General features: G+C 44.6%; 1 protein-coding gene across 23 annotated transcripts in view; it reads left to right on the top strand.

The window, feature by feature from the left end:
- Positions 1–26,358, top strand: part of Ank3 (ankyrin 3) — a 483,262-nt gene that overhangs the window by 330,302 nt on the left and 126,602 nt on the right. For all 23 annotated transcript variants that reach the window (XM_052744761.1, XM_052744755.1, XM_052744757.1 and 20 more), the window contains 8 exons: positions 666–764; positions 3,228–3,326; positions 5,044–5,142; positions 8,363–8,560; positions 10,580–10,678; positions 10,972–11,070; positions 21,295–21,492; positions 22,222–22,320. In XM_052744761.1, coding sequence (XP_052600721.1) covers positions 666–764; positions 3,228–3,326; positions 5,044–5,142; positions 8,363–8,560; positions 10,580–10,678; positions 10,972–11,070; positions 21,295–21,492; positions 22,222–22,320 — 990 coding nt within the window. The remainder of the gene's footprint in view (positions 1–665; positions 765–3,227; positions 3,327–5,043; positions 5,143–8,362; positions 8,561–10,579; positions 10,679–10,971; positions 11,071–21,294; positions 21,493–22,221; positions 22,321–26,358) is intronic.

Genomic DNA, 26,358 nt, shown 5'->3' with positions numbered 1-26,358 from the left:
CTGGCTGCTCTTCCAGAGGACCCGGGTTCAATTCTCGGCACCCACATGGCAGTTCACAGCTGTCTGTAACTCCAGTTCTAGGAGATTCAACACCCTCATACAGGCAAAACTCTAATGAACATGAAATAAAAATAAATAAATCATTGGTATATATTTTTTAAAAAATTAAAAAAGAGGGCTGGAGAGATGGCTCAGCGGTTAAGAGCACTGACTGTTCTTCCAGAGGTCCTGAGTTCAATCCCAGCAACCACATGGTGGCTCACAATCATCTGTAATGAGATCTGGCGCCCTCTTCTGGCCTGCAGGCATACATGCAGACAGAATACTATATACATAATAAATAAATCTTTAAAAAAAATTAAAAAAGATTTTAAAAAATCATTTGAAACAGTGAACTCCAAAATAAGGAAGTGTATGAATAGTTTGCCTTTCCCTACTGGGAACTTATCACCAACTTATACTTCCCGCTTAGGACCACCTGGGAACCTTAATAGGAACCGGTCCAGGCTCCTTTTCCTCCCAGGAAAGAAGAGCCATGTGTCTAACCTCTTGTGGTTTTGAAGTCTGCAGGGCACCTCATTTCCCTAGATGCCTTTTGCTGCCCACAGCGGAACTGACTTCCGCGGAATGGAGCTAAGTAGATCTCTGCGTTTGTCCCTTTACAGAACGGCTTCACCCCTCTCCACATCGCCTGCAAAAAGAACCGGATCAGAGTGATGGAACTCCTTTTGAAGCACGGTGCATCTATACAAGCTGTAACCGAGGTGAGAGGAGGGCGTTTTGGGCGGGGTTCAGGGGACAAGAGGCTATAGCTTCAGCAGTGAGCGGAGAGTGTCCCCTTCAGGGAAGTACCTAGTTCTGCTCGTGTTACCGTCACAAGCCACATTCTTCCCTCTTTGCTGAGAGGGCTCTCAAGATTGAGGTAGGAACAGGCACGGGTGTGAGTGAGTGTGTAAGTAGATGATGTCAGTGTACCCCAGGACAGAAGTGTACTTCAGAACACGCAGTCAAAGTGCAGGCTCCACTGTGCAATCTGAGATCAATCTTGTGTGATCTGAGATCAATCTGGCGCACACTATTCCTCTAGTGGAGGCCAGTTTATCACCTAAGGGGCATCTCGTTGTCATTTCTTGGATAGAAGCTTGCGTCGCCCTCTCCAGAACTGCCCCACCCCCACTCTACCTCTCCAGCTTCCCATCTCCAAGGAACTCAGCTGCAAATTCTAGCCTTGGCTCTTCTCCTACAGCGGGTCTGTGTGTAACACTCATTTGCCAGGCTGGTCCTGCCTATCTGGGCCACTTTTCGCAGGAAATCTGCCCTTACTGCCTGCCTAGCCCTGGGTGCTCTCCCTGGGACAGTCACGTGCCTGTTTCTTATCCATTTGTCATATCTGTGACCCCATGGCTCCCATGACTCCAGAACCTTCAGACCAAGCCTTCCTGTCCTCACAAGCCCACAGTTCAGAAAGTCTTGTTGAATGCTTGAGACCGGACACAAATCTCCTGTAACCGCTGCTTGTATGTGGCATTTTTGCCTTGCCTTGAAAACCCTTCTAAATTCTCAACACACGGTGGTTAGAAAAAATGGGGCAAATCTGCCCTATCATGAGACTTGTGTCTGCGTGTTAGGTACCCTGGTGGTTTTTGTATACAACAGTGACTGTATCTCAGCGCAGGGGAACCCTTTAGAGGTCAGAATTGACTTCGAGACAAACATTGGATTGAAGCTGTGTTAGCATCCAGAGATGCTGGCCAGTGCTGAGAAGTCTCTGCCAGACTCCAGCTCCCTGAGAACTTGAGAGAGCAGTTCCCTGACACCTGACTCCCCTGTTGCAGGAAAAGGGTGCCAAACTATAACAAAAACTCCCCTGTCCTCCTCTTCTTAAGCCCTCGCTATTTGGAGGCTGGGCAGGCAGACTTTACCTTCTTTCATCATTTACTTTTATATGTACATGTATATATGTGTATTGTATATGTGTGTGTATGTATATTGCATGCACATATATTAGTATTATATATATATATATATATATATATATATATATATATATATATATAGAGAGAGAGAGAGAGAGAGAGAGAGAGAGAGAGAGAGAGAGAGAGAGAGATTTGAACCTACAGCTTTACCTGTGCTAGGCAATACCACTGCACTTCAGAACCAGCCCTGTCACATATTTTTGACATATCTCAAATTTCTAGAGAGATTAACTATACTTTCTCTCTCTTTAAAAATAGAGGCCAATTTTTTCCATTCATATTATTTGTATCAGTTTCATGTTATAAGCTAATTAAATTCTGAAAATTAAAAATGGAACAAAGTTATATGAGCAGCACAAGGAAAGTGAAGTGCTTCTCATGATTCTTGTCATGAGACTTTAATTCTTGTCTTAATTTCTCTATTTATACCTTCTTATCCATGGACATATTCACTAGAAAAACCCCGAGAATCAGTCGGTTCTGCTGTATACTGACAAGTGTTCGGGGGAGGAGGTGTGTATGTCCACCGAGTTTGAAGCAAGCATCCTGTTGCTCTCCATGAGCCTTTCATTCACCGCAATGCTTGTAGAGTTAACATATCGAATGATCGGGAGGCCTGCCATTGGTTTTCTCTTTGTTAGAGGGATGGTTTGCATTGGCTACTTTATGTATCGTGGGCTCCATTTATTCAGAGTTCATGGGAATCCCAAGTCCAGAATAGTATTTGAATTAGTAGCCACCATTTTACTAATGTGTATGTTATCACCGTGCCCCACATACAAACACACATATGGACAATGAAAGTTCTATAGTAAGGAACTTTATTTCTCTTTAGTCTTTTTCTTAAGTCTCTATCAAAATTATAAAATAACTGTTTCTTTCTTTAATAGAGATGATGTTAAGTCTTTCATAATCACAGATCTTACTTTAGGGAAGCGACAGTTGTGCTGATATTTTCACCTCATAGAATCTGTGACATACAGTGACTTTTGCCTTTCCATTTGCCTCCTGTGCTGGTTAAGATGGATGTGTGGATTGTAGGTGAGTGGATGAATGAATGAATGAATGAATGAATAGATGGAGGGAATGAGTAGATGGGTAGATGGATGGATAGATGGATGAGATGGATGAGTGGACATGTGGGTAAATGTATAGGTAGGTGGATGGAAGCAGGAAGACAGGCAGGCAAGCACATGATCAAGCCCCTTGCGTGATAAGCCAACAACCACCATTTTCTTCCTTCCTCTTTAGTCGGGCCTTACCCCAATCCATGTTGCTGCCTTCATGGGACATGTAAATATTGTGTCACAGCTAATGCATCATGGAGCCTCCCCAAACACCACCAATGTGGTAAGTACCCTTAACAAAGAAGTTCAGTTGTGAGTTTTTAAGACGTTGAAAAAGTGGCTTTTATGTACTTATATATTTACTATAAGTAAGTTCATTATTATTTAGTAATACTTATTTAGTAATTATTGAGCTTATTACTTCAGATATAGAGTTTGAAAACATCTTTGATTTCCTTGACTTTGAAGGCAAGATCCTGTCAATATTCACTTGACTAAAAATTGTGAAGATTTAAGAAGTGTGTCCATTAACGTTGCAAGAGCATTACTACTGGATACTAGAGCAGAATTGCAGTACTGTAGTTTTCTCTGAGAGAATCCATCAAAGTACTTGCACGTTGAGGGTATGATTCACACAGTGTCATCATACATGTGAAGACATAATTACACGTAACTTCGAAGTCATTTGCTTTAGAAGGGATCTACCATGTTGTAGCAATCCCATGGAAATCTGAGTGAACAGGCAATGTTTCCCCACACTGGGCATCACCATCAAACCCATGAGATGATTTGGAGAAATTACCTGAGCAGTAACTGCCCACCCTGAGCGTGCTGTGCCATCCGACATTGTTTTACAGACTTTCAAATTTAACATCATCCTTTTAGCACAATGGACTGCAGGCGTCAGACCACCCGTTTAACTCACAAGCAATAAAGAAGTGAAAATAAGCAATAGTCATCACAGAGGGGATGTGCCGTGAGGTCCTAGACACGCACTTGTGTAGGGTTAAATCCAGACGTTATTTTCCTTCATAAAGAACAGCGTGTAACAAAGCAAACAACATCCTCAGCTCCCTTCCATTAAGCACATGGCATGTCTTCTGTGAGGACACCTTCCTGTCTCTTCATTCAGATAGATGACCTGTTGAGCAAAGCTTATCTTATCAAAGTCAGTTCAGTGTGGGTTTTGCTCGTGTGAGCAAATGTGTTTGGGTTTCATTATTGTTTATGTGTCAGGGTATGCTCTCTGTCATATTGTCATTTTTGTTGAATGAATAATCTGAGTTAGAGACTAATGAGTGAAAGGGTAGGGTAGGCGTGGGCCAATGCCCCTCATGACGGTACCAAGAAATGCCCCTGAGTCGGTTATTTGGAAACCGGCAGACAGGAGAGAAACATCCGATTTTTATCTCTTTAGGTCACTGGAGGCAGGCCACATCTGACCCTCAGTGTGGTTTTGGTGCCCCTGTGCAGTGTTTATGTTTAATCCCAAGAGACAGTATTTAAGAACTGATAAGTTGACACTGATATCCAGACTGCCAGTTCTTTGAAAATAGGATGATGTGCCACGGGGAGGCTGGCATCCGGCACAGTTTGACTGTGAGTGCAGGTTAGGTAGGCATGGGCCTCTCCCCGTTAGCTTGCTCACCTGCTCTACCTCATCGTGTAAACCTCTTCCCCATGCTGTGAGCGTTGGTACCTTTTCTACCTTTCTAGCCTTGCTGTAGACCCATGAGCTGTGCTTCCGACAGCATCAGCAGCTGGGCTCCTTGAGGTTACACCACATCCTTGGCATCCTGGCACAGCTTCCTGGGAAAATTTTATGTGTTTATTTTCCTGTATCTCCAGCAAGGAAGTGCTCAGGGCACTTTGTTGTGTGTGTGTGTGTGTGTGTGTGTGTGTGTGTGTGTGTGTGTGTAATAAACAGTCATATAACTTCATGTCAACAAAGCCTTCATTTTGAAAGTCGCCATTCATTGACTTTGGCTTCTGTTCCCCAGAGAGGAGAAACAGCGTTGCACATGGCGGCTCGGTCGGGCCAAGCCGAAGTGGTGCGGTATCTGGTACAAGACGGAGCTCAGGTAGAAGCAAAAGCTAAGGTAAGGCCCTTAAAACTGAAACGGAGGCAGAAGCCTGGGGTTCAGGAAACCTCCAGGTGAACACTTACTGCCTCTCAGAAACAGGTTCTATTCATAAGACCTTCCAGTAATAAAGAATCAAATAAAAAATAATCTGCCGCCATAGCCATTCAGCTGTGTAGCACAGCTACGCAAAATAAGGAACTGCCCCGGGCATGTTACAAACCCCTAAGAGGTTAGGAACCGGATCTAGGCAGGTCCAGAGCTCTTCATACTGAGATGATCCTAGGGAGGAAGTTTCTAGAACAATCACAGCCTGTAAACATGAGTCCACATTTTGGGTTGACTTATATGTCACTTGGCACCGCCTCAAGAGGAAAAGGGATGTGGTTTTCTTCCCCTTCTATAAAAATGAGACCATAATGCCCTAGACGTCCATGAGGTCTGAGAAAAACTGGCTCATACCAGAAGTCCAAGCATTTGGGAGGCTGAACTACCACACCCAGCTGAATAATTTCTTAACTTTTTGATTTTCCTTTGGTGGCAGCCGGGTGGGGATCCTGAAGTGTAGCTTGAAGACCCTGGTCTAGAAGATCACAGCTTTGCTTCCAACTTAGTAAAATGGATGACCAGGGAGGCAGTATCCTATTACTGATAGTAAGAGTCTTGTATTCATGCGTGTTGGCTGAAAAAGCATGTCTAGTTGATATTGCAGATGACGTTCATACTCTGAATGTCATGAGGGAGGTATGATGGCTAAGACCAATCTCCTCAGCAGACTGCCTGAAGTTGAATCTTGATCCACCATTGAGCAGCTGAGTTCCACTGGGCAAGTTAATTGATGTCTCTGTGTTGTGTTTTCTTATCTAGAATAGAACTTTTTAAATGCTGCTTCTTGTTATCCCAGATATAAAGGTATATAAAGCAGAACATAAAACCAGTCTTTACTAACCATAAATCATAAATGTACTTTATATCAACTCTGTGATACACATAGAACCTTAGCATTTACTCAAGTTGAAAGTGATTCTGCATACTAATAATGATGGATGTGCTAGTTTATTTCTTCATAAATAATTAAATCTTGCCTGAATAGTTGATATTCCAGGATGTAGAACATCTTCAAAGTTTTTCAGAGTTCACCCATACTTTGATTTTGCATAAATACATGCTATAAGATGTTAAGGGCCATTTCAGAAATTGTTAGACATTCCATCCTAACTGAGCCCAAAATTCATTTAATGATTGTTGGTGAAGCTCAAATCAGCAACTCAAACAGTAAATTTAAAAACCAACACTCTGCCACACTCCAATCCATAGATATATTAATGTGATACTCACATGCTTAGGAATATCAATAGGAAAATGTTAAAAGTCTTTGCGCTCAGCAATTAAACGATGATGTTTCTGTAAGAGCAGGAAACATTGTATGTGTGGAGAAAAGCGCTGTGGTTCATATCGTACAAGAGCATGGAAACTGAACCAAGGTATTTAAGCAGTGTTTGTTGGGCGATGCGTGGCGGGGCCACACGGGCAGTGCAGATGCTCATGTTTCATATCCAGAACCAAAGATGCAATAAAGCTCTAAAAGAGACACGGGCAAGCGCTGACAGAAGCCCTTCATAGGTGTGTGGTTTATGAATTAACTTTTGGTAATATGGGTCCGTGGCCCCTGCATTGAGTTAGTAACCTCATGTTAGGATGTGACCCACCGTCAAGAGTTCTTGAAGAAAACATAGGGTAATGACTTCTGTGCAGACATCTGAGAAATACAGGTGGAATACTCCAAGCAAAGCCTGAGAAATGGATGGCAGCAAAGTTCTGGGGCTGAAGCAGCCATGACAGAGGGGTGTGTACTTCTCCTTTGGTTTTTCTGTCCCCGGGATGCCTCCTGCTTGTCATGCCGTCTTGGTGTCCCCTCTTATTGATTGTATTAGTTACTTCCCTCATTGCTGTATTTGAAAAGAAGCCATTGAAGGGAGCAATAGTTTATTCTGACATACGGTTCAAGGGGGGGCCATTCCTTATTGATGGAAAAGACACAGCCTGGCAGCTGGAGGTCAGCTGGTCACACACCTGCAGTCCGGAAAGCAGAAAATGAAGAGGAAATGGGGCTGGGCCGTCAAACCTCAGGGCCCAACCTCAGTGACCCACTTCTCCCCCATGAGGCTCTAGTTCCTCAAGGTCCCATAACCTTCCCCCAGACAGTGCCACCAGCCAAGGAGCAAGTGCTGATGCCTGTGAGCCTGTAGGGGACACTTCACAGCCAACCCACAAGTCCTCTGCTTCCTACTGGTTGTGTAGTCTCTCTGCCATTGTTCGCCACCTTCACGCAAAGAAGTACCCATGTCTGCTCTACCCTTCTCTCTGCCTCTCCTGCCAGAGAGGCTTAAAGAAGCTGCTCTGTTTCAGTGGCTATTTCACTTGGAGAAATGATATGAGACATTTAGGGGTACCTATCTGGACAGATCAGGAAGAGAGGGCTCTCCCACTTGTCTCAAGTCCCCTTGGGTGCAGGACTCAGTGCACGCTTCATGCCTTTGGGTGAACTATAATAAGTTAGCCCTTCCTTGCAGGCAGATGTAACTCTTGCTGCCAGAATGCAGAACTGGACAAACCCCAGAAGCAGGACCCCTGCATGGCCCTATTTTGCCTTCCTTAGCTTTGGACTTGTGGGCAAAGGGTGGCACCAATCAGGTAATAAAGCACTTAAGTCATGTGGAGATGGCTTGTAGAAGTAAGTATAACTCCCAGGCATGCGAGTTTTATTCAGATTTGTTCTCATTCCCAAAAAGAGTCACTATAGATTAAAACCGATGTTTTGTGGCAGGTAGTGAAGAGATAATGTACAGGCCTTTCATACTCTCATACAGAAAGTCTGAGGGCCTTTAAGATCCTCTATTCTTGCATCTTGTAGAAAAGGAGAAATGCCATTCCTCTTACCATTGAATTAGAGTTGTGTGTACCTCAGACACGGGGCAGCTAATATCCCCTGATTTTTTTTTTTTTTTTTTTTTTTTTGATTTTTGGAGACAGGGTTTCTCTGTGTAGCTTTCTGCCTTTCCTGGAACTCGCTTTGTAGACCAGGCTGGCCTCGAACTCACAGAGATCCGCCTGGCTCTGCCTCCCAAGTGCTGGGATTAAAGGCGTGCGCCACCACCGCCCGGCCATCCCCTGCATTTTTCATACAGCACCATTGCCTTGTGAGCTCATAAACCTTCTGTTTCTACCTTGCTTTTAGGATGACCAGACGCCACTCCACATTTCAGCCCGACTGGGGAAGGCGGATATAGTGCAGCAATTGTTGCAGCAAGGGGCATCGCCCAATGCCGCAACAACTTCTGGGTACACCCCCCTTCACCTTTCGGCCCGAGAGGGGCATGAGGACGTCGCTGCGTTCCTTCTGGACCACGGAGCATCTTTATCCATAACAACAAAGGTATGAGGACTTGGCTGCCGAAGCACACCCTTCTTGGGGTCTCCTGAACAGTGAGAACAGTTCCCTGATGTGGGAACTCATCAGGAGTGTTTGATAAGCCTGATCTGGTAATTATTCCAGTGCTCTTTGGGGATGTCATACTATGGGAAGAAAGGCTTGCACAGGCCCCACTTTAGGCCCATGTTGGTGTGCATAGGAAACCCCTTATTAAGTCTGGAATCTTTGCAGGCTCACATCAAATGGCTGTGGTTCCGGGACTATCTACAGTGGGACCTCTAGGCTAGTCATGGACATGGCCAGAGAAGCTTTGAATAGCAGGGAAGTAGTTCTTCATGGTTGGAGGAATTTTCTTTAGTTCTTAAGTTTCTCAATATGTCATCTTCTAAGGATACCTTAATGACATCTAGAATCAGAGGGGATTTTTTTGTTTGTTTCATTTTGGTTTGAAAATTACTTGAGAGGTTTAAATGGCAGTTTGGAACCCACCTGCTGATTTCCTTTGCTGAGATGAAAAACACTACAAACTCAGTCTATTGGTGCTTTTTTTTTTTTACAACTTCCTTTCCTTTGTTTTGTTTTGTTTTGGTTATTGTTTTTGTTTTGTTTTGTTTTTGAGACAGGATTTCTCTGTGTAGCTCTGGCTATAGACCAAGGAAGCTGGCCTCAAACTTTCAGAGATCCACCTGCCTCTGCCTCCTGAGCGCTGGGGTTACACCTGGCTTCTATACAACTTTCAAATGGGGAGAGGTTTCTCTTGTTTCTGTTTGTTGCTGCCTCTGTTTTGTTCTAGTTGTTTGACTTATGGTTGGGCATCATGGTGTCTTCAAGTAATATCCTCCCGTGGCTGTAATTGTACACAGAATGCAAAATCGATCTGTTTTGTTTATTCAGATGATGTTTATGAGAACTGCATGTAACAAGTGTAACAGAAGGAAAACTGGTCTCTGACATGTCCTGAGAGGAGAGGGATGGGTGCTATAGTCTCTTTTCTGGTTATAGAGGGACTAGTGTATAATTGATACAACCATGATTATAAATACTTACAGGAGAAACACCTGAAGAAATAGTGACTACCCCAAACTTCATCTCTCATGATTCCCTGGGCTCTTTAGGAGAGTTGAGTCACACATCACAGGTTCCTGGATGTCCTTTAGAATGTGTAACAAAATAATGGCACCCCTGGCCCTTCTCCATCCCAGCTGTCCACTGGCTCTGATTAGCAGTAGTCTTATGAGATGGTCTATGTTGGTCATGTTCCCATCTCTGATGAAATCCTCTCTAATGTTGTGTGTTGACTGACTAGTTGATGTCTAGGTCCTTGCGGGGTCTGGAATCATGAGAGAACAGCCAGGAACTGGGAGTGTCCAACTCTTGCACATGTCCTTACTCATTCCACCTCAGGGAGCAAAGAGGAAAAGACTTCTAACTGCTCCTGGAGGCAGGAGCATACATGAAGACGTTGTGGGGAAGCAGGGAAAGGGGAAAGGGACGTGCCCTCTGCTGATGTAAGCCCACAAAAGGTTCCAGACTTAATATGGGGTTTCCTATGCACACCAACATGGGCCTAAAGTGGGGCCTGTGCAAGCCTTTTTTCCCATAGTATGACATCCCCAAAGAGCACTGGAATAATTACCAGATCAGGCTTATCAAACACACCTGATGAGTCCCCACATCAGTGAATGGCATGGTTCAGTCAGCAGAGGGGAAAATATTCTCTTTGTCTTTAGAAGTATCCAAGCTTTTGATACTGTTACACAACCCTGTGGTCTATAACTGTGCTAGGCCACAATCACAGCTATCTTGAGACACCTATGGTCCCATAGGTTGCAGGTTAGACACACCCATTAGGTCTATTCTGCTTGTCCCTATGGATTAGAGCAGTCTTCAGTTGTTATGTGCTATCCGGGTCTTTACACATACACAGAACTCATCTTCATCGCTAGAATAAGCCATCAGCCCCAGGATGTCCTGCCCAGTGTCACCTCCATTCATGATGTTTTTTTCCGTTTCCTTCCTCAGAAGGGATTCACTCCTCTCCACGTGGCTGCGAAATATGGAAAGCTTGAAGTAGCCAATCTCCTGCTTCAGAAGAGTGCGTCTCCGGATGCTGCTGGGAAGGTATGATGACATCATCAGCCGCCCCGTAGCAGGCCACTTCCACACTAACAAACCAACACTCGATAATAACCCCACCCACCCTCCCAGCCGCTTTGATGGTACCTAAGCCATATTGAAGTCTCACTAGGGTGAAGACTATACTTGGGATCCGGTGAACGCCGGGTCCACATACAATGGAACCTGAATGTGAATGCTGTTGTCTGTCGTATGCACTCTAATCCCATTTCCTACATCTAGGAATCTCCTACTAAGACCCTTTTGACCCTGGTTGTTGTCTCTGCACGTGTTTTCAGAGCGGGCTAACTCCACTGCACGTAGCAGCGCATTATGATAATCAGAAAGTGGCCCTTCTGCTTTTGGACCAGGGAGCCTCACCTCACGCAGCCGCAAAGGTACTTGTAATTCACAGCCTAAGAACTGAGTGTGCATCATCCATCTGTCTCTATACAAGGATCCCCTCTTGCTAATTCTGTAGCGTCCTCGTTGTTTAGACCTGGCTTATAAAATTTGCAGACAGACTTGCCAGGAATCTATATGCCTTGCACTATGTAGTCACCTCATGTGGTAGATGCTCAATAAATACGTATCAGTTGATTTCTTTGGGCTACCCAGGACATTCTGGAACATGGGGTAGGAAGAGAGCTGGAATACTCCTCAGCCAGCTTGAAAACATAAGCAGAACCTAAGGGAATAAGAGACTCTGACTTGTGAGAGCGAGGAGATGTCTGAGTTTGATAAAGTGCTTACTACATGCTCTTAGGTACCTGAGTCCAGATCCCCAGCACCCATGTAAGAAGTCGGGCATGGAGGCACACAACCTGCAGTCCCAGAGCTGTGGAGACAGACTGAAGGACTGGTGGGGTTTGCTGGTAGCACATCTAATCCAATCATCAGGCTGCAGAGTCAGTGAGAGACCCTGGTTCAAAAGAATAAAGTGGAAAAGCAATTGAGGAAGATATCCAACATCAGTCTCTGGCACATGCACACGCGCACGCACACACACATACACACACACACACAAGTTTTGATTTATAAAAATTTATAAAAACACACATTGCATTTTCCTGGCCAGAAAAACACTGCCTGAGTGTGCTTGGTGTTTCACAGAACAGCATAAAGAGTTTCTGTGCGGGTTTTTATTACTGTTGAGGGGACTGTTAGTTGTCTTGTTAGGGGGTTTTTGACCAGTAGATATCTTAGACTTCTGGGAAGAAAACACCAAGTGTAGTGTATTCTGCAATTGTGTTAACTCGGTAATCTGACCCGGCAGGCCATAATGCAGCTTCCTTAAGGATGCATTCATAGAGTGCTGCTGGCTAAGGTTGTGTTTGGTCACTGACTGGGTGGCTGTGACATGATGCTGAACCAGTACAAACCAGATTCTGAAACTTTTTTTTTTTAATTCTTTTAATGTGTTTAATTGGTTGAAGGACCCTCTGGGTCCCTAATGCTTTTGAGCCATGCCTTGAGTGTTCTTCATTTTTATGCCTATCACATCTCAGGTCAATGAGCCTGGTCTGTTCTAGGTGGCAATATTGTAAGAGAGAAGGTTCTGGATATTTCTTCCATTAGAGAGGATGTTGCTATTGTGATGGGTTTTTGTTATTGTTGTTGATTATTTATTTTGTGTGTGTGTGTGTGTGTGTGTGTGTGTGTGTGTGTGTGTATACACATGTGGTAGTCAGGGGAAAACTTGCAGGAGTTGGTTTTCTCTTCCTACCGTGAAGGTTCCGGAGTCATAGGTTTGGCACCCAATGTCTTTACGTGACATTATCTCTCCTCACCCAAGGGTGCAGGTTTGTCCTCAGAACCTCCCTTCTGCATTCTTAATTCATTTGTTCTACTCAGTGAAATATGCTCAAAAATCAAATTCTAAATACTTTAACTCAGAGTGTCCACCTTGGCATTGGCTCTGTTGTGAGGAAAGCTGTCACACCTAAGCCTTTGACAGACAACAACAACAACAACAACAGCACTGTTTACTGCTTTAGTTGGCAATGTGAACCTGGGAGAGCGGAAGCTAAAAGTGAGGCAGACTAAATTGCATGCAAGAGCCAATTCTATGCAGCGCCTCAGACGATTTATTCTTTGAGGGCTAAGAGTCACATGAGTATCACAAGGATAAGCCCCATGTGTTGGACAAGCCTCATATGGCAAGAACACATTTTTCCATAGAGGCATATAAAGTAGTAACAATAGCCGGTTGTAATGAATAATCTAAAGCAAACACACTCCTATTTGCTACACCTGGGAGGGACATGAAAGCACATTCCAAGAACAATTCCATGTTTCTGGAGAAACTGAGGTCACCAGACTTTTGTTTTCTTGGAGTTTTCTCAGATGCACTCAGAATTCCCCTCACAGGACTCCATTCTTGGACCATGTTCTAACCAAAAAACAAAACAAAAAACAAAAACAAAAAAACCCAAACAAACAAACAAACAAAAACTTCTAGAAGAAAAGACTTTAGAAGAAAAAAATTCAGGAATAGAAAGAACCACTAGTCAGGACAGCCCCAAAGAGTGAAGCCATCCAGTATCTATCAATGTATGCATGATTATAGAAAACGTAAGCTGTATGCATTCATGGCGGGTTGTTCAGCCTTGAAAAGGAAAGGTAGGCTTTTTTATTGCAATTTTTTTGTTTTTGTTTTTGTTTTTCGAGACAGGGTTTCTCTGTGTAGTCCTGGCTGTCCTGGGACTCACTCTGTAGACCAAACTGGCCTCAAACTCACAGAGATCCACCTGCCTCTGCCTGCCAAGTGCTTGGATTAAAGGCGTGCGCCACCACCACCCAGCTTTATTGCAATTTTTTATACATAAATTATACAAAATAACCAGTGTTGGTGCTGTCATGCCTGAAAAACAGAAGAAGTTGATATAGAAAGGGAGCTGACCAGGGACCCATAGTTCCCTTCAAGGCAATGACGTTTATTAGAGGACAAGAATGATTGGGCCCTGAGGTGGGAGGGACGGGATACTACGTGGAGAGCTGAACATGATGGGGTCTTAAAAGGCAAGGAGAGGATCTTTTTAAAACCTGGAAGGAAGCTTCACTAAGACAGAGAATGGCCAGGCAGTGGTGGTGCATGCCTTTAATCCCAGCCTGGTCTACTGAGCGAGTTCTAGGACAGCCAGAGCTACACAGAGAAATCCTGTCTTGAAAAACAAAACAACACAAAAATAAAAACAAAAAATGAAAAAGATAGGGATAGGGCGAGAGAGAGAGAGAGAGAGAGAGAGAGAGAGAGAGAGAGAGAACGCAGTCATGAGAGGGATGATGAAGGGAAGCCAGGGTAGCTTCTTCAGAGAGATTTCTTAACAAATCTCCAGTCAGAGCCTCCAGAGCAATCCCAAGAGCGAAGGAAACATCTGACTGTTTGTAACCTTTTTGGGGCAACAGGAAGTTTCCCATCCTGTGATTTAGCTCGGCACCATGTATATGACAAGGCACAGAGAGGAGCAGGCACTGGGTAGGGTCATAAATCAGGCGTGGGCAGCAATTAGTCCACAGCACCAACACCTTCTTAACTCTGTCCCAGAAAGAGCTGCAGAGAGGTGTGGCCTGATTCAGGCTGTGGAATCTGTCCTAAAGGTACAAGCCTGTGCTTGTAACAATTATGAAATTTCTATGCATGTATATAAGAACTTTGGCCAGAGTCACTTGCCCACGACTCTTTCTTATCCTCTGTCCCCTTCATATTGATCTTGGGATATCTGTCTTTCTGAGTCTGTCAGTCCTATTGCATTTTAAGAAGAGAGATTCTGACACACACCTGCATGGAAGACGCTTAAGGCTGTATGCTGACCGTCATCAGCCAATCACAGACAAACATGCACTACCCACTTAGAATGATGGCATCATCTTCAGAGATGGGTAAAGAAAGGGTTAGGGGTGGAGAGAAGCGGAGAACTAGGTTAATGGGCACAGAGTTCAGCTGAGGAAGAGTAGGAGTTGGCAGCTATGGGAGATGGTGACATTTGGGCAACGTGTGGCTGACTTCATGCTGTTGACCATCACCCTTAAAAAAACACTTGAAGCCGGGCGGTGGTGGCGCATGCCTTTAATCCCAGCACTCGGGAGGCAGAGCCAGGCGGATCTCTGTGAGTTCGAGGCCAGCCTGGGCTACCAAGTGAGTTCCAGGAAAAGGCGCAAAGCTACACAGAGAAACCCTGTCTCGGAAAACCAAAAAAAAAAAAACCAAAAAAAAAAAAAAAAAAAAAACACTTGAAATAGGAAAGTCTAGTGTATATTTTACTACATGGTTGTCTTAGTTAGGGTTTCAATTCCTGTGAAGAGACACCATAACCATAGCAACTTTTATAAAGGAAAGCATTTAATTTTGGTGGCTTACAGTTTCAGAGGTTTAGTCCATTATCATCATGGCAGGGAGCATGGTAGCATGCAGGCAGACATGGTGCAGGAGAAGGAGCTGAAAGTTCTACATCTTGATCTTTAACTGCAGATCAGGCAGTGAATTGTGACACTGGGTATAGGGGGAGCATAGGAGAGCTCAAAGACTATCCCCACCATGACACACTTCCTCCAACTCCAACAAGGCCACACCTAATAGTGCCACTCCCTTTGGGACCATTTTCTTTCAAACCACCACAATGGTAGTGGAAATTAATATCCATCAATTTTCACTTTGTTGGATGTTAATATCTGTAGTAGACTGAATGAGAATAGCTCCATAGGCTCATATATTTAAATGCTTGGTTCCTGGTTGGTGGAATTGTTTTGGGACAGATTAGGAGGTGTGGCCTCAGTGTGGAGGAGGTGTATCACTGGAGGTAGGCTTTGAAGTTTCAAAAGTCCATGCAGGACCAGTGTCTCTCTTCTCTCTCTCTCTCTCTCTCTCTCTCTCTCTCTCTCTCTCTCTCTCTCTCTCTCTCTGCCTTCAACTTTCTGATAAGATGGAAGCTCTTAGCTACTGCTCCGGTGACAAGTCTATCTGCCGGCCCGATGCCATTCTCCTCCCCCCCCCCCCACCCGCTAGGATAACCATGGTCTCTAACCTGCTGAACCTGTAAGCAAGGTCCCAACTAAATGATTTCTATTCTAAGTTGCCTTGGCCGTGATGTCTCTTCACAGCAATAGAAAAGTAACTAAGACAGTGTCCTTGTGCTCATAGGTCTGTGTTCATTTGCTTGTCTTCTAAAGGCTTGGCCACCATACCTGTCTGCTATTTATTTATTCATTCATTCATTTATTTGTTTGTTTATATTTTATGTGCATTGGTGTTTGGCCATGGGTGTCGGGCCCCCCCCGCCCCCCGGAACTGGAGCTACAGACAGTCGTGAGCTGCCATGTGGGTGCTGGGAATTGAACCCAGGTCCTCTGGAAGAGCACTCAGTGCTTTTAATCACTGAGCCATCTCTCCAGGCCCACAGGGTTGTGTTTCTAAGTAGTCCCAGAGTCTTGGTAGGCAATGAGTGCACAGTGAATAGGTAATCTAGTTGTTCTTACATGGATGTAAGAATGCTGGCACCTCAGTGTCAATCAAGCTAGACATAACAGTAGTTATGGAATGATTATGTATGAAAAAATGAGTCTGGTTCATTTTTTGTTTGTTTGTTTGTGTTTGTTTTTCGAGGCAGGGTTTCCATGTGTAGCTTTGGAGCCTGTCCTGGAGTTTGCCCGGTAGACCCGGCTGGCCTCGAACTCACAGAAATCTGCCTGCCTCTGCCTCCCGAGTGCTGGGATTAAAGGCGTGCACCACCACCGCCCGGTGAGGCTGGTCCATTTTTACGTTCATAAACAAACAGGTCAGAGACTCAGGGTGTGGCTCTGTGGTAGAGTTCTTGCCTAGCACGCACACAATCCTGGATTCAGTATCAAGCACTACATAAACCAAGTGCAGTAGTGTACACCCGTAATCCCATCACTCTGGAGATGGAGGCAGGAGGATGAGTTCAAGGTTCCCCTCCCCTTGGGTACAAGCCTGGACTACCTGAGACCCTATTTCAATAAATTAAATAAATAAACAGGCAGTCAGTATCCAGCCTTGCATCTATCAAACAAAATTTAGGATGAATGTTTCCAAATTTACAAAGTATCATTGAGGGCTGGTGAGGTGGCTCAGAGGTTAAGAGCAGTGCCTGCGCTTCCAGAGGTCCTGAGTTCAATTCCCAGCAACCACATGGTGGCTCACAACCATCGATAATGAGATCTGGTGCCCTCTTCTGGCCTGCAGGCAACATGCAGGAGGAATATTGTATCCATAATAAATATATAAACCTTAAAAAAAAAAAAAAGTATCATTGAACAGGAGTTAAAGAGCAGGCCCAGTAAGTAATAACTTTTGTTATGTCTCCTTAGCCTGAGGCCACAGTCAATTAAGCACCAACTTTTCTAATGGGATGTGGATCCTCAGTATTGTGGCACATTGCCTAAGCCAGCGCTTGGGTCCTGATGTCCTGGTAACACCATCTTCAGAACAGTGGTTCCAGCCAGGGACTTCATACACTTTGATCCTGAGCAGACCAGTTATCTCAGTTACAGGCTGGCTTTATCTGCTATGGGAACAATCCTCCATACATTGGTTTGAATAGCTGAACTCTTTCTCCAGCCTCCCCCGCCCCAGACAGCAAGCATAGAGCTTGTGCCTCTTTAAAGTAGCAAGTCCACTGAGAGCCCAACTTCCCCAGAAGCTCCACCCACCTCTGCTCTTGATACCTCATTGGCCACTTTTAAGCGCAAGAGATGCTGGGAAATGTAGTTTTCAACTGGACAGAGTTTTCTTTCAGTAAAAAGAATGCAGACATCCTCTACTGTTTTTGCTCCTGGAAGTTCAGTTCCTGAATTCCAGTCAACAGAGCTTCAGAGGATGCCATTAGTCCTACAGCTGCACCCTCTAGGGACACCCTTCTTCTTTACCCCGTTTCAAAATCGCCAGCACAGAAACACACATCCTAGAATAATGATGTATGACTTTAGGTGACTGGGTTGCTAAAAAGTACATATGCTCAGGGATAATGGAATACTAAGATCCATTTTCACCAGATTTTTTTTCCCCAGAGACAGGGTGCTTTGCTAGAAAGGAGCTTGGTTTGGTTACTGGCAAACTCAAGATGCTGATTAGAAAGTAACACTGAGCCTGGACTAACTGGTCATGCTTCTGTTAAGTGTGAAGCATCCTCCTTACTATATATATCAGTGTGTGTGTGTGTGTGTGTGTGTGTGTGTGTGTGTGTGTGTGTGTGTACAGGCTTTGGGGGCGGGGACAATGTCAATTGGATTGTAAATACCATCCATTGTTTTTGATAACTGTTTTTAGTGTGATGTGCGTAGGTTCACATGACAGATATTTTGTCTTCAGCAAGAATATGGGGAGGTAGAACTAGAGATGGCTTAGCAGTCTGGAACACTTTGTTCTCTTGCTGAGGACCTGGGTTCAACTCCCAGCACCCACATGGCAGCTAACAGCCATCCATAACTGGTTTCAGGGATTGATGCCCCCTTCTGGCCTGTGAGGGCACCAGGCATGCACATGGTACACATACATACATGCTAGAAAACACTGATACACGTAAAATAAAAATAAATATGTGAGAAATAAAATAAAAATAGTGTGAGAAGGAAAAGATTTAAGATTGTCCTATGATTGGGCTGGAGAGATACCTCAATGGTTAAAAGCACGCTGCTCTTGCAGAGGCCAGAGTATGGGTCCCAGCACCCACAGCAGGAAGCTCACAACCCCTTGTAACTCAAGCACCAGCAGATCCTAAGACATCCTCTGGTCTATGTGGGTACCTTCCCTCACACATACACATAACTAAAATCTTTTTCAAAAAAAAATCTTTGAAAAGATTATTCTATTTGAAAAGATAATTGACTCTCCCTGATTGGTTTATCAAACTGATACATCTTCCTTGAGTATAGGAATCAAGTATCATTTTGCTTTCTTGAAAATTTAGCTTAGGAAACTCAGAATTGTATTGTGAGTCTCTGGATAAATTCTTTGCCTCTGACTCAAAGTATTTCCTGAGAGTGTCTGAGATCTTGGTTTTCTTACCTTAGACTGTCATTTGTACCTCAGAAAGAGCCAGGATGAGCCTCTGAAGAAGTGGTTCTTTATCTGTGGGTCATGACCCCTTTTGGGGGGAGTAGGAGGGAGTGCTGAATGACCCTTTCACATGGTCACCTAAGACCGTCTGAAAACACAGATATTTACATTAAAATTCATAACAGTACCAAAATCGCAGTTACGAAGTAGCAGCGAAAGTAATTGTATGGTTGGGGGTCACCACAACATGAGGGACTGTATTAAAGGGTCCCAGCATTGGGAAGGTTGAGAACCATAAAGAATAGCATGTATCAACCAGGCAATGGTGGCATACACCTTTAATTCCAGCACTCGGGAGACAGGGGCCAGCCTGGTCTACAGAGCAAGTTCCAGGACAGCCAGGGCTACACAGAGAAACCCTGTCTCGAAAAACAAGCAAACAAAAGTGTGTCTTGTCTAGACCTGGCACACGTTACACAGAATTGCTAGAGCTCTTTGGAGAATTGTTTCTTAGGACCTGGAATTTGTGGGTTGTGTTAGAAGATAGCAAGATCGTCACGTCTGAAAGGATAGCAAACTATACTACACTAGCTGGAGCTGGAAAGTGACTGATTCATGATCTTTTCTTTCCTCTCTTATGGATGCTGTTTGTTTGTTTGTTTGTTTTTGAGACAGGATCTCACCATGTAGCTTAGGCTGGACTCAGCTTCCCAAATGCTGGAATTGTAGGCATGCAACACCACACCCAGCTCAGCTGAATGTTCTGTCCCTTGTAAAAGTAAAGCCACAGACGATAGCTGATAAGAACATGCCTTTACCGCCCGTACTGTTAGTGTTAGGCATATTGACTGATCCTGCTTCTTCTGTTAGTGCTGTTTTGTGAGTTTTCTCTTTTGTGGAGGGATGGAAGGTAGCTAGCTGTCTCCCGCCCTCATGTCTTACACTGTGGCCTTGGACACAGTCCAGTGCTCTGCTGGGCTGCGGAGGCATAGGTCTCTGAAGGGTGTGTCGGAGCATTTGGTCAGAGGGCCAAATGTTTCTCAGGGTAGCTGGTGTTTCCACATGGCATAGGTCAAGACTAAAAATAGGAATATAAAACCTCCTCCTGCCCTGGCTCAGCCTGTCTGAGGACTCTAGAGGTGACATGTCCACTCTGCACTTCCACTTGCTATGGTCAAGTTCATGTCCGTATCCTAGCACAACCTTGCACTTCTTGTGCATGGCAAAGCCCCAGAAGACACTTTCTCAGGTCAGACACTCAAGGCTCCTGAGGCCCAACTGATCAACAGGGAACTTTGTCTACAGCTGAGCATCCGGGGCCAACTGAGGGAAGAACAGCCAAGTATTCTGACAGCGTTAGTACATCTGATTCTGACTCTGAAGGCTCCTCTCTTCATGTAATCTACTTGTGCCTATTACATTGAAACATTGTGCTGTAAGGGCACCACAGCCGGTTCCCTCAATAGCTTCAGACTACAGTAAGAAGTAATAAATATGTAAATAAGAGCACGCCACTAAATGTCCAGTTCTGGGGTTAAAGACAGTGGTTTCTGAGTGTTGGGAATTGATCGCGGAAAAGAGGCAGCCTGCTTCACTGAGGGTGTGGCCCTTGAGTTGAATTTCCAACTGCTACACGCCATCTTCATAGACAGGCTGCGGGAAAGCGTTCTTGGGAGAGTGAGGCAAGCCAGGGAACCCTGAAACGATAACATCTCTGGACACCCGCAGGGTGGCAGGTCTGACTATCAAGTTTAGACAGACAGACCACCCGAAATCAATGAGAAAAAACAACTCCCGTGAAGATTAAAGATTGCAAGTTTGAGGGCAGTACACGGTGTCTTCGTTCTTTGGGGGCGGCTCTGGCATCACACTGATAAGGAGCAGGGATTTCTCACTGTCCTGGAGGCTGGAAAGGCCAAGACTGGGGCGTTCTCATCCATCCGGCACGGGGCTTGTTGCTGGGTCATTCCACGGCACAGAGTGGAAGGGCAGAGAGAGTGGCAGGGAGCTAAACTCATCTTCTGAGATTAGTCTCTCTACAGCCTGCCCCCCTCCATAAACCGCTCACCCCCATAGCCCACACCCTTGACAAACCACACCCCCCCATAGCCCCCCTTTCTCCATCTCAGCTTCAAGGGCATCCTGCAGCCTCACCACCTTTCACAGGTTCCACCTCCCAGAACCATTGCATTGAGTTCAGAGTTTCCACCACATGAAGCCAAAGGACACCCTTCAAACCATACTAGACACTAAGCTGATTTGAAGAACGGAACTTTGAATGGATCTGCGCATGTCCCCATGGTAGCCTATGGCTTGCTCCTCTAACCCCAGTTGAAACACAGTAATATTTATTGAGCACCTACTACTGTAGATTTCCTTTTCCAAAAACTAATAGTGTGCCAACTCCGTTATTTTAAATTGCAGTTTTCCCTACTCAAAACTGCACTCATGATACTGTTTCGTTTATCACCATTCCTTTACTTGGTCAGAGTTTTTCATGCAGTTGGAGAGAGCCACTAGACAGGGAAGCATAGTGTTTGAAAATGGACCGTGTGCATTTTTTTTTTCTTGGTTGGTAGTAGACATGACAAGTGGTTGGTTTTGACAGAATGGTTATACACCGCTGCACATTGCTGCCAAGAAGAACCAGATGGACATTGCGACTTCTCTGCTGGAGTATGGTGCTGATGCGAATGCGGTTACCCGGCAAGGGATTGCCTCCGTCCATCTTGCAGCTCAGGAAGGCCATGTGGACATGGTATCACTGCTCCTCAGTCGAAACGCAAACGTGAACCTGAGCAATAAGGTAACTCTCTTCTTGTTCTTCTACAATACAATAGAAATTAAGTCCTCAGAAAAGTCTAAAAGTTGATCGAAATTTTGGAGTCAGATAATTTGCAAGACTGGCAAGATGGCTCAGCAGGGTAAGACATGTGTTGACAAGCCTGATGACCTGAGTTCGATCCCGGAACCTACACGGTGGAAGGAAAGAACCGACTCACACAAGTTCATTAATAGAGCAAGAACATTACCATCGCGTAACACCATACCTTATGGAATAATACAGTATTTTAATAATTACCATTGACGTTTTGCTGATGTTAACACCACCGATCATGTGTTAAAAACTCCAGTGTGGTTTTGTTTTTAAGAGTCTCTGATGTGTAGTGGTGAGCATCCACATACATTGGAGGAAGGCAGTATGCTCACTTATCTTTGCTTTAAAAATACCACTACAAAGAAGTGAATGAAAAGAAAGGGTGCCCCAGATAGATCAATGTCACAGTCCTGAGCAATATTGAGTCTGTGGGGAGCATCCTCTGCCACTCTGGGGTACCCTGATAATTTTTTATGAAGCCTATGGTCTGCATTGCTGACATGGGATTCATAAACACAGTGGTCAATATCCTTCCTCTGTAGATACTTTTTCTAGGCTACTCTCCTAGAATTCTCATGCCAAATCTCAAACCCAGCCACATGCATGCACTCACCCCCTCTTTATAACTGACAACCACACCCTTGAAATCTCTTGCAGAACGGCCTCACCCCGCTCCATCTGGCTGCGCAAGAAGACAGAGTGAATGTGGCTGAAGTTCTCGTCAACCAAGGGGCCCATGTGGATGCACAGACAAAGGTACATCTCCTTTCCCATTCAGCAAGGAAGGAGCCCTACCAAGTGCCCTGGAGTGACGGACCTTAGCAGAAAAGCTGCAGCCATGGCCTGGACAGGAAGCTGCCCTGACCCTGTCAGCCATAGACGGCACTTCAGTTCAAGGGCCAATCTCTGGTCATGGCATTTCAGACACTCTCAACTTTATTGGCCCGAGTTTTTCTTTGGCTGCATGTCAATATTCTATATTATTACCGGGAATCCTGTCACAAATCTGCTTTGGGAGAAGTGTGCAAATGCTGTAGGTTTTGTGAGTGACTTTAAAAAGAAAAAGAAAGACAGAAAAAAGGAAAACTTGGTGGCAATTGAAGTTTATTCTGTGTGATTCATAAAAGAGCGATACAGGAATATTCAATTGTTCGCTTTATGAATCCCTTATTGTCTGTGCATTGACCCATGATTTCTCCTCTTTTTAATTTCCTCTCTCTATTTTCCTTCCTTCCCCTCTGGTAAAATACTGCTTCCAAAAAGACGTGAAATGCTGACTAGTATCATACAATGCCACAGGACAAGCACAGATAAGAAAATGGGTATTCGGTGTTACCATAAAAGATAGAATTTCATGTGTATCTCTTTTCTCTGAACATTTGAAAAAGGGTCTCTCTGTGTTGCTCTGACTGCCTGAAACTCACTGTGTAAACCAGGCTGGCCTCAAACTCACAGAGATCCACCTGCCTCTCCTTCCCAAATGCTGGGATTAAAGATGTGCTCTACTACACCATTCTTTCCTAATATGTATCAGTTTATTACGAGGAAACAATGCTGAGCTCAGCATGTAATCTCAACACTTGGTAAACTGAGGCAGGAGGGTTGCCACACGTTCAAGGGCAGCCTGCACTCTATAGTGAGTTGCATGCTGAGTTTTCAGCATGTAAAACCCCATTTCAAAGACATAAATGCCCGTTACATGTCATGTTGTGCATACAAACATTCCTGTACATACATGGATTAGTTCTGAATAGAATCAGGGGTAGATTTGAGGTAAGAGCAGCTCACTGCCCTGTACACAGTGTTAGCAAATACACACACACACACACACACACACACACACACACACACACACACACACCACTAAATAAGTAAATAAATAAATGTAATTTTTTATTTAAAAGGCTATTTATAAAAATATTTTTCAGTATTCTATGGATCTTTATGAATCATATTACCTAATAACATTCTTTTACTTATTCATTTATCTATTTATTTTGGAGTGCTGGGAATCAAACCTAGTGCCTTATACATGCTAGGCAAGTACACTACCATGGAACTAGCCCCTTGAGTAGTAGTAAGTATTATAAGCAGCTAGTCATGACAATATTAAAAGACTCTTCAACACCTAGTAAATTAGCAAACGTTCTTTGCAAGCAAACAGTCATTGAGTGGGGCAGAGGCTGTAGCTGTGAGTGGAGGTATCCCTGAGGAAGACTGTGCTCAGTGCAAAGGAAGCCTAGGGTTGACAGCTGGAGAGCCACTGATCTTAAGGTGTGGAAGAGAAAGTGAGGGTTTCATTCTGTGATTGAGTCATGCCACACAGAAGGCGCACGGTGATATTAAAAAAATCTTGGATGAATACCTCAGAAATGCCAGTCAGAGCCTTCCTCCTGAGCCCGTCACTTCTCCCCCATGCGTGTATTTGGGAGGTGTGTTCGTGTGTGGTGTATGCCTGCTCATGGGCGGGCATGCATATGTGTACATGTGTGGAGGCCAAGGAGAATGTCAGGGATCTTTTCTATCTGCTCCCCACCTTATTTCGTTTCTGAGAAGGGGTCTCACCCTAAATGTGAAGCTTGCCCTTTCAGCTAGACTGGCTGGCCAGCAAATTCCCAGGATCCACCTTTCCCTGCCACCTAACACTGGGATTCCAAGCACAGGTGTCCATGCCTGGCTTCTGTCACCTCTTCTTACACAAATACATCTGTCCAGTTTCACGAGTATGACAGCCAGCCCTCTCTTGTTTCTCACTTTCCTTTTCCAATCCCTTATTTACCAAAGATTTCAAATATTTCCTGAGCACCTGTGATGTGCATGAGATAATAATAGCGAGCACTGTGCACCGAGCACTTCCCACCATTTCTTACTGCTAGCTGGAAAGAATTTCTCAAGTTGCCTGTCTCTAGGCATGTCTTTGCATGATGCCATTTTTGTCTGGGCATCCTGGGAATGAAAGAGCCCATCTCTGTGAGTACAATGTGACTCTTCTTGGCTGTACATGCATTAAAATATAATTTATTATTACTGTGCATGTGATGTATGCGTGAGTGCAAGATACTTGCCCCAGCACACGTGTGGACATCAGAAGGCTTTTGGGAGTCGGTTCTCTCCTTCTATGAGGAATTCCAGAGATGCAACTTGAACTCAGGTCATCAGGCTTGGCAACCATTCAAACCTAGTAAGCCCTCTCACTTGCCCCCATTCACATGTATTTTTAACAAATGCTTTGGGACAGCAAGAAGGCTAGTGTCTCAGAGGACAGAAGAGTAGAGATGACCTCAGTTTGTAGATGGCAGACAGGGAGCGTAGACAAGGAAAGACCACAGTCACATAGGCCCATCAGTCCATTATGACAACTTAGCATCTCACCCAGAGTGGGTGGAAAACTAAACATTTAAATGGCATGTTTGAATATTCAAAGTGACTCACCCTCTAAACCTACTACATTTGGCACAAGAGCCATTGGAGAATGTTGTGTTGTTATGTAAGTTAAAAACACAAAGAACAGCCGGGCGGTGGTGGTGCACGCCTTTAATCCCAGCACTCGGGAGGCAGAGGCCGGAGGATCTCTGTGAGTTCGAGGCCAGCCTGGGCTACCAAGTGAGTTCCAGGAAAGGCGCAAAGCTACACAGAGAAACCCTGTCTCGAAAAACCAAAAAAAAAAAAAAAAAAAAACACAAAGAACAAGCCAGGTGGTAGGGGCAGGGCACGTCTTTAATGCCAGCACTCAGGAGGCAGAAGCAGGTGGATCTCTGAGTTGAGGCCAGCCTGGTCTACAGAGCGAGTTCTAAGACAGCCAATGCTAAACAAACCCTGTCTTGAAAAACAAAACCGTAAAGAACATTTAAATATGAATATTAGTGAAATACCTATATCATCTTGACCTCTTTACCACCGAACTTGGAATAAAGTTTTTTTTAGACAGCTAAATTGACGGTGATAAGAACTGAATGGACTCTATACTCAAGCCTCCTGTACATACAACATTCTGACCATGGGTGCCATGTCTGATTTCTTGGCACTAAGGAGGAAGAACCCCATCAAACAGGCCAATGCATTCTGAGTACCACATAAGAAGATCTGCCATCACTCAGGAAGGGATCCAGGGCTAGCAGAACGTCAGTGATTCTAGTAACTGTACCAAGAGAGTCTCATCAGTGTGACTGGGGTCTCTGACAGTTTGTGGAGAAAAGTGTGGCCAGAGCCAGTCAGCATGTCCATCAAAATATGTTTTCACCATCCACTGTCAACTGTGGTCTAGGCATTCCCTTTATGTGTATGGGTGGTTTGCCTATATGTATGTCTATGCACATGCCTGGTGCCAGTGGAAGCCAGAGGAGAGCATCAGATCCCCCATGAGCTAGAGTTACAGACAGTTGTGAGCTACCATGTAGGTGCTCTAGAAGAACTGCTAGCCCTTTTCTCCTCTGCGCCATCTCTGTGGCCATTGGGCACCCCCTTTTCAAAATTAAAGATGACAGTTTGCTGGGGCCACCCTAATGACACGTGCCTGTCTTCGGCAGGAGAATCCGACCCTAATGAACAGGGGGAATCTCTTCCGTGTCTCTCTAGAGACACTGTGAACTGGGTCAGTGCTGTCTGCCTCGTAAATGCCTGGGTTGTCATCAACAGAGACAGGACAGAGACCCTGAAAGTGGTAGTGTCACCTTCTTAAGAAAGATCTACAGTATTCTGTGTGTGTTGCATATTTGTGTTTGTGTATATCCAGATGTACTTGTATTTGTGAGTGAGTGTGTGTGTGTGTGTGTGTGTGTGTGTGTGTGTGTGTGT

Source organism: Peromyscus californicus, unplaced genomic scaffold (genome assembly GCF_007827085.1).
Source record: "Peromyscus californicus insignis strain IS unplaced genomic scaffold, ASM782708v3 Scaffold_19__1_contigs__length_69161282, whole genome shotgun sequence".
NCBI lineage: Eukaryota > Metazoa > Chordata > Mammalia > Rodentia > Cricetidae > Peromyscus > Peromyscus californicus.
The sequence above is the reverse complement of the archived record's forward strand: the minus strand, read 5'-3'. Positions and strand labels throughout refer to the sequence as shown.